The 13,198-nt window shown below is 33.6% G+C and overlaps 1 protein-coding gene across 3 annotated transcripts in view; it reads right to left on the reverse strand.

Moving 5' to 3' along the window:
• The window catches only part of mad1l1 (mitotic arrest deficient 1 like 1), a 131,900-nt gene that overhangs the window by 105,639 nt on the left and 13,063 nt on the right, over window positions 1–13,198 (reverse strand). Inside the window, exons 1-9 of one of the 3 annotated variants that reach the window (NM_200912.2) lie at window positions 12,161–12,252; window positions 9,849–10,009; window positions 9,618–9,758; window positions 7,377–7,556; window positions 6,286–6,410; window positions 5,132–5,213; window positions 4,828–4,958; window positions 4,633–4,747; window positions 1,694–1,755 (exon numbers count right to left, since the gene is read on the reverse strand). In NM_200912.2, the coding sequence (NP_957206.2) occupies window positions 1,694–1,755; window positions 4,633–4,747; window positions 4,828–4,958; window positions 5,132–5,213; window positions 6,286–6,410; window positions 7,377–7,556; window positions 9,618–9,758; window positions 9,849–9,995 (983 nt within the window). In that variant the 5' untranslated portion in view covers window positions 9,996–10,009; window positions 12,161–12,252. Of the gene's footprint in view, window positions 1–1,693; window positions 1,756–4,632; window positions 4,748–4,827; window positions 4,959–5,131; window positions 5,214–6,285; window positions 6,411–7,376; window positions 7,677–9,518; window positions 9,759–9,848; window positions 10,010–12,160; window positions 12,253–13,198 lie in introns of those variants that run through there. The other 2 variants (XM_073925047.1, XM_073925006.1) reach the window with 2 other exon arrangements.

Consider the following 13,198-nt stretch of genomic DNA (forward strand, 5'->3'; position numbering starts at 1 on the left):
ATTTTATCCAAGGTTATCATACCGTCAGAATCTTATATCGTGCCCATGCCTAATCAGGATTCCAGAGAAGAATACATTTGGCATCTATTATTTATTATTTTGTGTACATATGGTGTTATAAACAATTTTTCAGTCCCTTTTCTATCAACTGATGTTCAGATCCCCATAAATCCATTATATATTAATAAAGGATGTTACGCATATAAAAACCATTCACTTGCACCAATGTTTTAGGACTGTGATTGACTAATAAGAGACTCAGTATTTGTCATTGTGAGGGGTACTTCAAGAGCACCGTATGTGTGCTCCAACCAAATCCCCATAAGCCATTAAACAGACAATGTTTACATCTTTCCACATGACTGACAAAGCACATCTACACCTCACACAATCCATAGAACACACACGCACATGTAAACACTGAAACCACTCAACGTCAGCTACTGTTTCAGCATATAGAACAAGCTGACCTTGAAATCGCTGCAGAACCAGAGAGCATGTAGAATTTACAACCAATAACCCTGACTGACCTAATACAACTTAATAGACTTCCACAGGTGCAGACTCAAGCACAGGAAATATCGGTTTAGATCAGAGCGCCCTCTAGTGGCTTTGTATACCACATCATCAGCAAAAACAACTGCTTTAGGGGATTTAAACTTGGTGTTAAAGGGATAGTTCACTCAAAAATTCATTCATTTCATTATTTATTATTTACTCTTACTATTTTTTTGTTCTGATGGACACAAAACTAGATGTTGGAAACCCGTAACCACTGACTTCCACAGTATTTTTATAGTTTTTCCAACTATAGAAGTCATTGGTTATTTGTTTTCATTTTTGGGTGAACGATCCCTTTAAAATGTAGATGAGGGAAACACATTCTTGTTTACACCTGTTGTTTTTGACAATGTCTTTTTTTTGTTCACGGTCAACCATTTTCCAGCTGGATTTGAGAAGAAAGCCTATGTGTGGTGTATGTATAGGCCTTTTCAGATCTTATATTGTGGGATAAGCTTGCAAAACCTGCATAGTTTTACATACAAATATGATAGCAAAAGCAGAAGCTTTTGTTTCTGCTTCATTTTAAATCCCGTTTACATGTTTACTAGCATCCATTTGTACCTTTACATTTGAGAAGTCAGCCATCCATCATATTTCTAGTCCTGTCATGATAAGGAATTTTTTGTCATGCGATACTGTATATTGTCACAGAAATTGTTGCGATTAGCAATATTATTGTCATTTTGAGATCATTTTATGCCACTGATTATTGACTGATTATATGACAGCATAATATTGCAACTAGCCATAAACACTTTAAAATACTTATTATTCTTAAGGTTATTTAGACTCTAGAATTTCATGTTAAAAAGTTAAATGTCCTATTATATATATATATATATATATATATATATATATATATATATATATACATACATACATACATCCATACATCCATACATACACACACACTATATAAATAACCTATTAGATAAATGTCCTATTATAAAGTTTGACGACGGTGAAGTAAACAGTAAATGTCATTGTAAAATGGCTTAAACGTTATTTGTGAATTTGTAAATATTTTGAGGTCATCTCCAAGTATTGCACGATGGGTCAGTTATATATTGATTAATGTGACAGGCCTACATATGTCCATAAAAATATGTAAGTAAAGAAAAAAACTTGCCTAATATTAAGTCCTGTAGCCTGGCCAATGTTTTCCCAAGCCTGCAGCTCGCGTTCCATTTTCTAGAAGATAAAATATTCAAATAGAACTGATTTGAGTATATGTGTGTATATGTGTGTGTGTGTGTGTGTGTGTGTGTGTGTGTGTGTGTGTGTGTGTGTGTGTGTGTGTGTGTGTGTGTGTGTGTAAAGAAAACGTAAATGTTACAATTTAAAAAAGAAACATTGCACTGAGACTCCTCTAATACTAAATAAAATGTATTCTCTTATACATTTTTCTATTTGATTTTGGGTAGAAATGTCCAAAAGAAACAATACACAGTCAAGGATAGGAATTCAAAGCAACTTAAAAAGATAGCACATCACAAAAATCACTAGCTATTTCTTTTGCAATGTGAAATGGGAGTTTTATTCATTCAATAGATGTTTTTTTACACAGAAAAAAAAAACTCAAAATTTACTGAGTAGAATTGCTTTAAACAGGGTTTCTGCAGGTATCACCGAGTTAAATTTAAGACCTTTTAAGACCATTATGAATGAAAGTTTAGAATCATTAAAGGTTAAATGCTAGGGAATTTCAAATGCCCCAGATGGAACAGATTTTTATTTGACCTATTAAAAAAATTACAATTTAATACATTTAATAATACAATAATACATTAATAATAAACAATTATAATATTTTAGATTTTATTTCTTAGCTAAATATTGTGTAAAAACAAGCAAGCTCTACTTGTATCCATAAACTTTTTTTATAACATAAACTTTCTTTAAAATAAAAAATGATCAGATGTTTTAAAAGTTTTAAAAACTATAATAAACCAAATCTGTGCACAACAATCGGTCCAGGTAGGTGTTCTGAACAGTAAATACATAGAGAACTTTTAAACAAATGTTATTGTAAGGAAAATACTTAAACCATTTTAATAATATAAATAATAATTAAAATTTTAAAAAAATAATTCCTTACATTTATAAAGCACTTGTCTGGACACTCAAAGTCCTTTACACATTCTTGGGGGGAATCTCTTCATCCACCACCATCTATTTATTATGATAAATAGAGTTAAAAATAGAGTTAAAAATTACCTTTTAAATAAAATTAGGATTGTTGGAGATTGTATGGGTTTTGACCAGATTGGGTAGAAATACACGAATAAAGGAAAATTAAGAACTGATTTAAGGCCTACAACACAATATTTCAGTAAATTTAAGACTTTTTAGGGCCTAAAATTTTGATTTTGAGATTTAAGACGTTAAGGATTCAAGACCCTGCAGAAAGCCTGTTTAAAGGGATAGTTCATGCTAGGGTTGTCATGATACCGGAATTCGGTACAAATCGATATTGATATTTTAAAAACATCCATTTCCCACTAGCATTTGAGTGGTGTTAAGCATGTTCTTAAGACTGATTTATACTGGACGCGTCCGCTAGTTCATTTGAGTGAGCTTTGCAAAAAAGATTTTGTCTGAAACAGGTTTGCCTGGCAGACATCTTTATGATCCATCTATGCATGACCGTAGGGATAACCAGATGGCCAATAATTCTTGGCCAGAAATTACAACAGCAGTAGGAAAGGTAGAAAGTTTTTGTTAAAAAGTTTATAAAAACTTGAGTGATGAGTTGGCAAAAGTGGAGACCTACGTGGTTTAATTAACAATTTAATAGTTACAAAACTAAAATAAAGTAACAAATTATTTCTTTGATAACTGGAAGAATATTTGAACCTATAAGTTTACAATATACTGATTTCTTTTCTTTATTCTTGATAATGATCAGGAATGTCGGACCATTATTACCTTTTTAGCATGTAATAGTACACAAACTAGCAAGACACTAATGTGTGAACTGTGGAGTGGGCAGAATTTTTTTTTTTTTTTAAGTGTACTTTTTTTGCTTTTATTTTGCCATAATAAACAATATATTTGAAGAGCAACCCATGTTTGTTGTCAATATTTTTATAACTATAATAGGTAGCACAGTCTAAGATATGAACAAAAGAAGTGATGTATCAAAGTTTAATTTCAAAAATCTTGAATGGTTATAAAAAAATTTATGATCATTAAAAAAAAAAATAAAAATAATAAAAAAATAATTAGTTTAAATATCCTGAGTGATATTAATGATATGACGTAGTTCCAGAAACTTTTTACTTCTGTTTATCTGTCGGATTTTACAATTCGGTTTTTTGACCATGCCCTGTGGTCTTAAAAAATCTCTCAATGGCAAACGCATCAAGTACAAAAGCCTTGTCCGTTTTGTGCACGCGCAGTAAGTGGAGGCCTGCGATGCGGCGCCAGGCGAAAGTATAAATCAGCCTTTTTGATTTGCCACTGTATTCACGTGCTCAATAGGAATGAATGTGGTTGGCTGTGAAGGTCATCAGTTCACCAAACGCACAGCTGTTTACGGAGTGTAAGCACAGATACAGGGACACTGGAGTGTTTCAAAGCCGCAATTCATCAGCGGATCGTTCATATGTCAGCTTATATATAAACCAAAATGTTTAGAAATGCTCCAGCATCCCAGTACCTGTGGTTACACTCAGTAAACAGCAATGAGTTCTGTGAACTGATGACCTTCACAGCCAATCAGTCATAAAAATTTTGCGTTTAAAATTTCTGTACAAATTGGTACCAAATTCCAGTATCGTGACAAACCTAGTTCACGCAAAAACAGAAATGACCTCATCATTTAGTTTTTAATCACTTAGTTTTTCTTTAGAACACAAAAGAAGATATTTTGAGATATTCTAAAACCCATTAACTAATAATGACTATAGACCTCGATAGACACTAACAACCAGCATTTTTTTCGAAATACTTTCTTTTGTGTTCAACTCAAATAAGCTTTGAACAAGTAAAGGTTGATTAAATAACAACAGAACATTCATCTAAGGTTGAACTACCTATTTAATTGCACATTTTGCAACCGTTTACCTCTTTCTCCAACTCCACTTTGATTTTCTCCTCCATCACTTTCTCCAGCCTCTCCAGCTTCCTCCTCAAGCCCTCGGTCTCTTCCTTCAGCAAACTGTTGTTCTCTTTTGTCTCCCTTTTGAAAGACAGTTGAAGACGTGCTAAATATACATTAGGCATGCATCAGGGAAAAAGTCTGACAGTGAATGCGGATACCTTAAGAAAGAGTTTTCCTCACGCAGACGTTTAATTTCCCGCTCCATTTCAGGCAGTCTGGCCACTTCAGATTTCATGTTCTTCACAATCACGGAGTCCTGTTCCTGAAGAGCCAAACGCCTCTCCAACTCCTGCAGATGGACAGCACAAATAAGACCAAGCTGAGCACAAATACAAGCCAATTTCATGATGCTAATACAAGCTTTATTTTAGTCTAGACTTGACACTCGAGCACCAGTACTTCAGACATCCCTTAGTGCTCCAAAATCCACCGAAATTGAGAAAAAGACTGAAACAAAAATACCTTCATCTTGAGTTCGCTCTCTGTGCTGGTTGAATGAGAGGACTGCAGATTTTGGTACTTCTGACTGATGTCCTGAAACTTCCTGTTAACAACAAAGACAAAAAATGCTTACTGTTACGAATATATCGCGCAATATATTGTTTCACCATCGATATTGCAATATGCACTTCTACAATAGTCCCATTGCAGGAAGTGCAATGTTTGGTTTATATGTTGGGATTATAGTTTACCAGGAGCCACAGTTCAGAACACAGAAGATTTCTGGAGTCACTGAAGAGTTTCACCATAATGGAGTGAACACATGTGCCCCATGGATTAATACATTTTTTTACTTGTAGATTAATCCTAAATTTGAAACGATGGCAGAGAGATCACCTCACATCAATCAAATCACATTTATGAAAGCATGTAGGTTTTGACATAAGTTGTAGTGGTTTTTTCAGGATGAGGTGGGTTTCTTAGGTTATTAAAGAGGTTTTCTTTTACAATTTAGCCTGCATTAATGCATTCAGTGTAAGCTGCACGATTAATCACTAAAAGATCGGGATCTCAACACCCACGCAACAAATTTTTAATGATGGTGATTTGTATACTTTTATTAATCCAAAGAGATTTAGTCTTCAGTGTTTTGAGTTAGTTATGAAGTTACAAAAAGTCAAATAACACAGAAGTACTGGGATAATGGTTTAAAGTTAAGATATAACTAGGGCCAGATGGAATCTGCGGACATTTTTTTGCCATTTCTTTAAAAAAAATCTGCAGATTTATGCGGAATGATTTCGAGGGTCTCATAATTAAAACCTTAACATATGAGCTAAAAAGTAATACCTTTTTAACTTGTATTTAATGTTTATAATGCAAATCCAATTAGATCCACTTTATTTGGTAAACAAATCAAGTCTTCTATATAATAAATCTACTAAAAGACAGAAAATATGACTTAACAAGCTGTATTCAAAATAACTATATGAACAGTTTCATATTAGTCAATAATAATACTGAAATAAATTTAAATTATGCTGAAATTGTATTCATATCGCAGCAAAACAAAACATGGAAATGACTAATTTTCCAACATCCTGCAGCAGTATATTTTAATTTATATTTAAGAGAGAAAATGAAGTAAACCATGTGGTGTTTTTTTGAGTTCATACTTGCGCTGCACATCCAGTTGTTCCTGCAAGGCCTGGATCTCCAGGTTCTGGGTGGAGAATTTAGACTCCTGAATCTGGATCTGCTGACCGAGCCTTCTCGTCTCATCTTTCAACTCACTGATAATCTAAAACAAAAACAGAATAATAGATACATTAATAAATAATAATCAATCAAACCACTTCAATCTACACTGTATACTCAGGAGAAATAAATAAGGTTTTAAACGAAATCAGATTTTATTTGCAAAAGATTTTAATTACCACACACATTTTATCGTGCGTTTTATTTTCATGCATTGTTCAAAAGTTTGGGGTTGATACATTTCTTTAATGAATAGTTTAACTCAACAAGGATGACTTAAACTGACTATAGGTGACACTGAAAAAGTATTAATGCTGATATTCAAATTCGATTACACATGAACAACATCCCCAGAAAAGCCTTGCGGCTGGAAGGCCATCCACTGCATAAAACATATGCTGTATTAGTTGGCGGTTCATTCCGCTGTGACGACCCCAAATTAATAAAGGAACTAAGCCAAAAAGAAAAATAATGCATGAATGAACAACATTTGATAATGCATTAAATGCTATGGTATGCTAAAAAACACGCTAGTTTTAAAGATGCAGTAGTCTTTGGAAACATTTTTTGTTTTTTCAGTTGTACAGATTAAAAGTCTCTTTACATTGCAAAAGTATTGATTAAAGTAAATGATCTAAATGTATTTATATGTATTTTTCTATTCTGGGTAAGGCATAAGACTACAAAAGAGGCCGATAATTCCCTCAATTCAGAAAAGTAGCACAAACTGTCTGTCAGCAAATGTAGACTTGTACATCTGCGATCCAGTTCACGCAGAGGAAGGAACCACCGGCCAAGAACTAAGCAGAGTTGCTTTAGGACAAAGCATGTGAGAGAGTGAGAGGAACGATCCTTGCATTCATGAAACATTGTCCATTGCGACAAATATTGTACATTATTTGCTTCCTACACAACTGAAAGCATGCTATATATAATACTGTTTTTGTTTGGAATTGTAAAGTTCTTAATCCAAAAACCAAAACAAAAAGACACATGAAAACGCACACACCTGCTCTGCCTCGGTAAGTTTGCTGTCCTTTTCATTTGCTTTCTTGTGGAGTTCCTCGAGGTTGCGCTTTAAAGCTTTGTTGTTTTCCATTTGTTCATTAAGGGCTTGATTTGCTTTCTCTTCTCTTTCTTCCAGACGTCTGATCTTCATCTGCAAGTCCCTGTTACGGTCAATTTCCCTCTGTAAATGTAATCGGACAGGCACATACACGCACAAACACAGGTCAAATTAGATTTTTCACAGAAGAGACTCGCCAATCCAGCCTTAAATGCACCAAATCGCATCCTAATGGGTTTTTGTCTACCGTGCCTTTTTACAACCTGCTTTTGGACTGCATTTTTCATATTAAAGGACATGTAGAGATGCATCGAATGACCAGCCAGAAATAGATTGTTTTAAACTGAAATCTAGTGAGAAAATATCTGGAAAAACCTTTATCTAAAGCTAGAGTTAATATCTATACTTGATGTACTATACACAAGCTGCATTTAATATTGGCCTAAATCAACTTTAAGTTCCAGGCTCTTTTTTTCTTTCTCCTTTTTTTTCCTTTTTTCTTTTTAATTGTATTTTTTAAGGTTCCCTGTTTGGGCTTCTACTAACTTTCCTTCATTGTCATAGACCTCTTTCAGCGCTATTTTGAATATCTATCTGGCTACTATTAATCTTTTAATTATTTATTTTAACCTTCAATACATGTGTAGTTTATTGCTCTTTTTGGCGTTTTTTCATTCATTCATTATTTTTGGCTAAGTTAGTCCCTTTATTAATAGCCACAGCGGACTGAACCGCCAACTTATCAAGCATATGTTTTACGCAGCGGATGCCCTTCCAGCTGCAACCCATCACTGGGAAACACCCATACACCCTTACATTCACACACATACACTACGGCCAATTTAGTTTATTCAATTCACCTGTAGCGCTTGTCTTTGGACTGTGGTGGAAACCGGAGCACAAGGAGGAAATCGACCTTCTTACTGTGAAGCGATCGTGCTACTAATTGCGCCACCGTGACACCCTTTGGTGATTGTTTATATATATTATATGGTTTTGTATATCTCTGTCATTTATTATTTTATTTATCTTTTTTATTTTCACTATATATGTTGTTGTTGGCATTATTATTTTTAATATTATTATTTAACAACCTCCTGTATTCCTGTATTTTGTTTATTACATGTATTTTGTATGCTTACTGTTATATGCTAATTGTCTACGTAATTAGTGCGTTAGAATGATCTCAAAATAAAAGAGTATAAATTTGATGAAGAAAATATATATATATTTAATATATATAGCCTAATTACAAGGTTACACCGATTTTCTCTGTATAATGCATGTAAAATACCAGTGCAGATGCCGTTTACAGTACTAATTACGGACACATCCTTATTTCTGCTGTGCAATAAACGCCACCTACAGGTAGAAAGTGAATTTGCATTTTTATCTAACCTGTCTGATGTTTTTTGTTTTTTATGTCTTTTTATAGATAAATTCTTTGTACAGCATAATTTCACAAAGCTAAAGATCTGTTTTTATTTTTTACATATTGAAATTCAAACTGAAAATGAAACCTTGAAATATTGAAAATACAAAATATTGAACATACAATCTAATTTAAAATCACAACCTTTCCAAGCTAATAAGTGTAGCATCTTTGCTTGAAACAGAATCCTAGTGCAACGGTTGCCTCTAATTTTAAATCACTACAAAATAAATTAAAACGTTACCTGTGATAAACACTTTGTTCATGTACTTATTTTAAATTTCTTGTTTCTAGATTTAAATAAAAACAAAAATTCATTTCAGGTTCTGTCAATTTGCTATTTTACAAAATGGCAATCAGAATAGGCCACAAAAAAACTAAGATAGCTTTAGAGAACAACAATGTCAAACAAACAAAACAGGTCACTCAGAGCATTAGGATTAAGTAAATTAGAAATTAAAAGAGTTCAGACAAAGCAGGGTGAATCTGCCTTCAGCTACTGCACCCACCGCTGCTGGAATCAGCTTCCAGCTTTCTGAATGAGCACATTTTAATAATTTTTATTCTTAGTTGCTGTTTTTAAAAATTTTTATTCTTTGTTGTTTTTATTTTTTTCTATACCTCTTTCTTTTATTCTTGTTTATGTAAAGCACTTTGAATTACCATTGTGTATAAAATGTGCTATATAGGCTGCCTTGCCTAGAACAAAAACCTGCAACAGAACACACATGTGGTTCTCATCTATCAGTCACCTGTAAGTCTCTGGAGCTGCTGTGCGCCTCTTTCTCCAGCTCTATGCGGGCTCGTTTGTGACTCAGCTCCATCTGTTGTTTCTCTTGAGTGAGCTGAATCAGGCTGGTGTGGGAACGAACGCGCTCGGCAGCCTCCTCCAACTACCACACATAAAAACACAATTCCCATAATAAAATAAGAGATTTCCATGAAAGTAAGGACCAAGATGGTGAAAGCAGCCCAAGACTCACCTCCACTCTTTTAGTATAGAGCTTCTGAAGGTCACTTCTTCCATAGGCTGGCTCAGTTTCCAGCAAGGAACGTTCTGGGCATGATATTAAACTCTTGAAAGATTTAAGCGTTGAGAAGATTGTGGTGTCATCCTCTATATCGTCCATACTGATAAAACCTCCTATTAAATATAAATACATATAAAGACATATAAAGGCATTAATAAGCACCCTCAGTGATCTAAAGAAAATAGTAATCCAAACAGATAGAGAACAACAACATTTTGGGCAGTTTATACATTCTGTGGACCTTGCTATAATTAACATTTGTCAAGTTGATTATTTGAGATGTAGAATGAAGTATAATTTTGACACATTTAACATGCTTTCTATGTGCATAAAGTCTCTTTTGCAAACATAACTTGATGCAAAAAACCAAAGCAATAAGCCAAAATATTAAATCAGCACATCTGGAAATGTATGATGAAGAATTTTTCATATAAGAACAGCATAAAAGAACATTATTAATTAATGTAATATAAAAATAAGATATATTATCACAGGGGACTGATGGCTTAACCCTTTACCGCATGGTATTGCCATATGGCAACAGGATATTCATGTTTATTTCCCTGCCACTGTTTCTTTAAAACCAATGTTCTATTATTTTTTTGGAAAGAGAAGACCTTAGCTTGGCCATTGATGTGCTTTGGTTAAGTCACATGACATGCAGTGTTTTTCTGTGGTGCGATTTCTGACAGACTGGCGTTTATTGTGAGTAGCTGCTGAATGCAAACGTAAACGTCAATAAAAACAAAGGATCAAGTCATGTTAAATTCACAAAATGTCTAAAACATCACCTCCAGTAAGTTATGATGACATATTCACAACTCAAAAAAAGTTATCAAATTAGTTTTTTGTAAATCGATCAAATGCATGTTTTGCCAACACCGTCCAATAGTGGAACGTGCATATTGCAATGGGTTAGCTAGCTTGCAAGGTCAGCAGTGACGTTTTAAGTTGTAACAATAACACATGAATGCTACTAATATAATGTTGATTAGTCATGTGTTAATGGCATTTGCATTATGGGTAAAATCAAAGTTTAATGGTAATACTTTTGATTAGATATAAATACAGGGAACGGTGTATTAGCAAGCACCACCATGTTCTATGGTAAGTGAAAGTAGTAAAAGACAGAACTGGCTCTTCCTGCAGATGAAAGTGAGGATGAGATGGGTTCTAGTGACCTTGAGAATGATACAGACTGGACATTTGATAAGAGCAGTGATGGAGACAGTTCAGGTAAGTTAGCTCAGAGGCAGATAAGACAGGCGTTAATATAGAATATAGTATAATATATAAATATTGTTAGCTAGTAGCTACATTATTTTGATGCATCTGGATAAATTAGTTATTTATTTGTCATAATATTTACTAGAGAAAATATTTATATTTACTGTATGTTGTATACATGAAAATACACTTATATTTGTTTTCAATAATACTGAGTAAACAAAAAATGGTATAAATGAAAGCTGTTGGAATGGAAAGTATGTATAAGGTGTCATTTATAAGTTTTGTGTTAAACCTTATAATACTGCTACACCTATTAAATCATTTCAAACAACAAAATTATTAATTATAAGGAAAAAAAATAATTAGAGGTTTCTAAGTTATATAGCGACATATCATAAAAGTACCTTAAAAATGTCCAAAAAAAATGTTTTACAGCACTTCAAGGAAAAAAAACATTCTACGAAAAGAAAAAGTCTAATATTTTCTTATAAGTTAGATCTGTCAAAATGCGTGCAGTAGAGGGTTAAAAGATGACACTTGTTCACTTGACACACACATACACAATGACTGAGGCATTATTTTTCTAAACTACATCCATTAAAAAATACCATATCATAGTATTTTGCTACATACACTAGTACGAAATGTCTAAGTTGCCAAATTAATATATTCTGACAATTAATCGACATGATTCGAACATTCTTTAAAAAATACTATGATATATTCAATTTCCTTTTGCACAAAAACAAATACTATGAATACAAACATAATTTCTTAATAGAAATATTAAATAATACCAGATTAAAACTTATTTAAAACACTTATTTCTAAGTATAAAATACTAATATAACGCTAAAAGCGCGAATAGATCAGTGCGCTTAGTTAGCAAGCATTCGGCTAACTTTACCTCTCTAATGTTCCACAATAAACCGGTTTTACTCTCAGAATTACACATAAGACGAATGTAAACCATGTAACACACTTGTATCCTTCCAAAATAACAGATGATATTGAACCCCGTGCCTCACACTTACACTCGTTTCTCTCTTGTCGCTGAAGCCTCCAGTAGTTTGAACTTGCTGCAGTTTTGTTTTCGTTGGTTGAGAAGCCGCTACTTCTCATGTGTGGAGGAGAGCAGCGCGGGTTCACGCAACGACACAACAGCGCCATCTCAGTGGATGGGCGGACTGGATTTCTTTACGCTAGATGGCAAGCCAAACTAGCCATGACTACTCGTCTTAGCATTTTAAAAAAATAATTAAATTTTAGAACTGTTCAGTTCCTGCTGTTAATAAAGACAGGTATCTAAATCAATTATTGCTACAATTTGAGAGTTCTCCTAAGGGACAGCTAACTCAAAATTGGGTTAATTTACTCACCCTTTGTGTAAGATATATGCTTTTTCCTCCCAGTTGACAATTAAAGATTTTTAGCTGAATTGGAGATTCATATAATGGGAGTCACATGTTACCGTTATTCAGCATTGAAAGTAATATATGCGTTCATGAACGAATTGTTCTTTTTAACCAGATCTTAAGTGAACCGGTCCAACCAGTTCACCAAATTGAACTGAATTGTTTGAAATGGTTCGTGTCTCCAGTTAGCACTTATTCACAAATTACATTTTTAACATACCTGATGATACTCTGACTCGAAATAAAACAATTACCTAAGTTATTCAGTGACTAGAACAGTCCACTGAGATTAGATTTGAGAACTGGTGAACTAATACTGTGCATACGTGATTTAGCAAACATGAACCAAACACAAACAACACATGACAGCCTGTTGGAACTGAACCAAACTTGGACAAATAAGTTGGACAACAAAGAAAGTGAAATGTATATTTATTTCATTATATAAAATCGTAGTGGAATTTTATTAGCAAGCGAATTATGCTTCATTTGGGTTGCAAAATGTAATTGTAAGAAAATTTTCAGATCATAGTGATGTTTTAACAGACTGAGGTTGTGATTGCTGACTATATATTTTGATATGTTGAATGGGATTGTCATTCCGTCATCGTGGCGTATAGAGTATAGGCTGATTTATTCTTTTGCGTCAAGCGATTG

The sequence above is a fragment of the Danio rerio genome, chromosome 1, assembly GCF_049306965.1.
Source record: "Danio rerio strain Tuebingen ecotype United States chromosome 1, GRCz12tu, whole genome shotgun sequence".
Classification (NCBI taxonomy): Eukaryota; Metazoa; Chordata; class Actinopteri; order Cypriniformes; family Danionidae; genus Danio; species Danio rerio.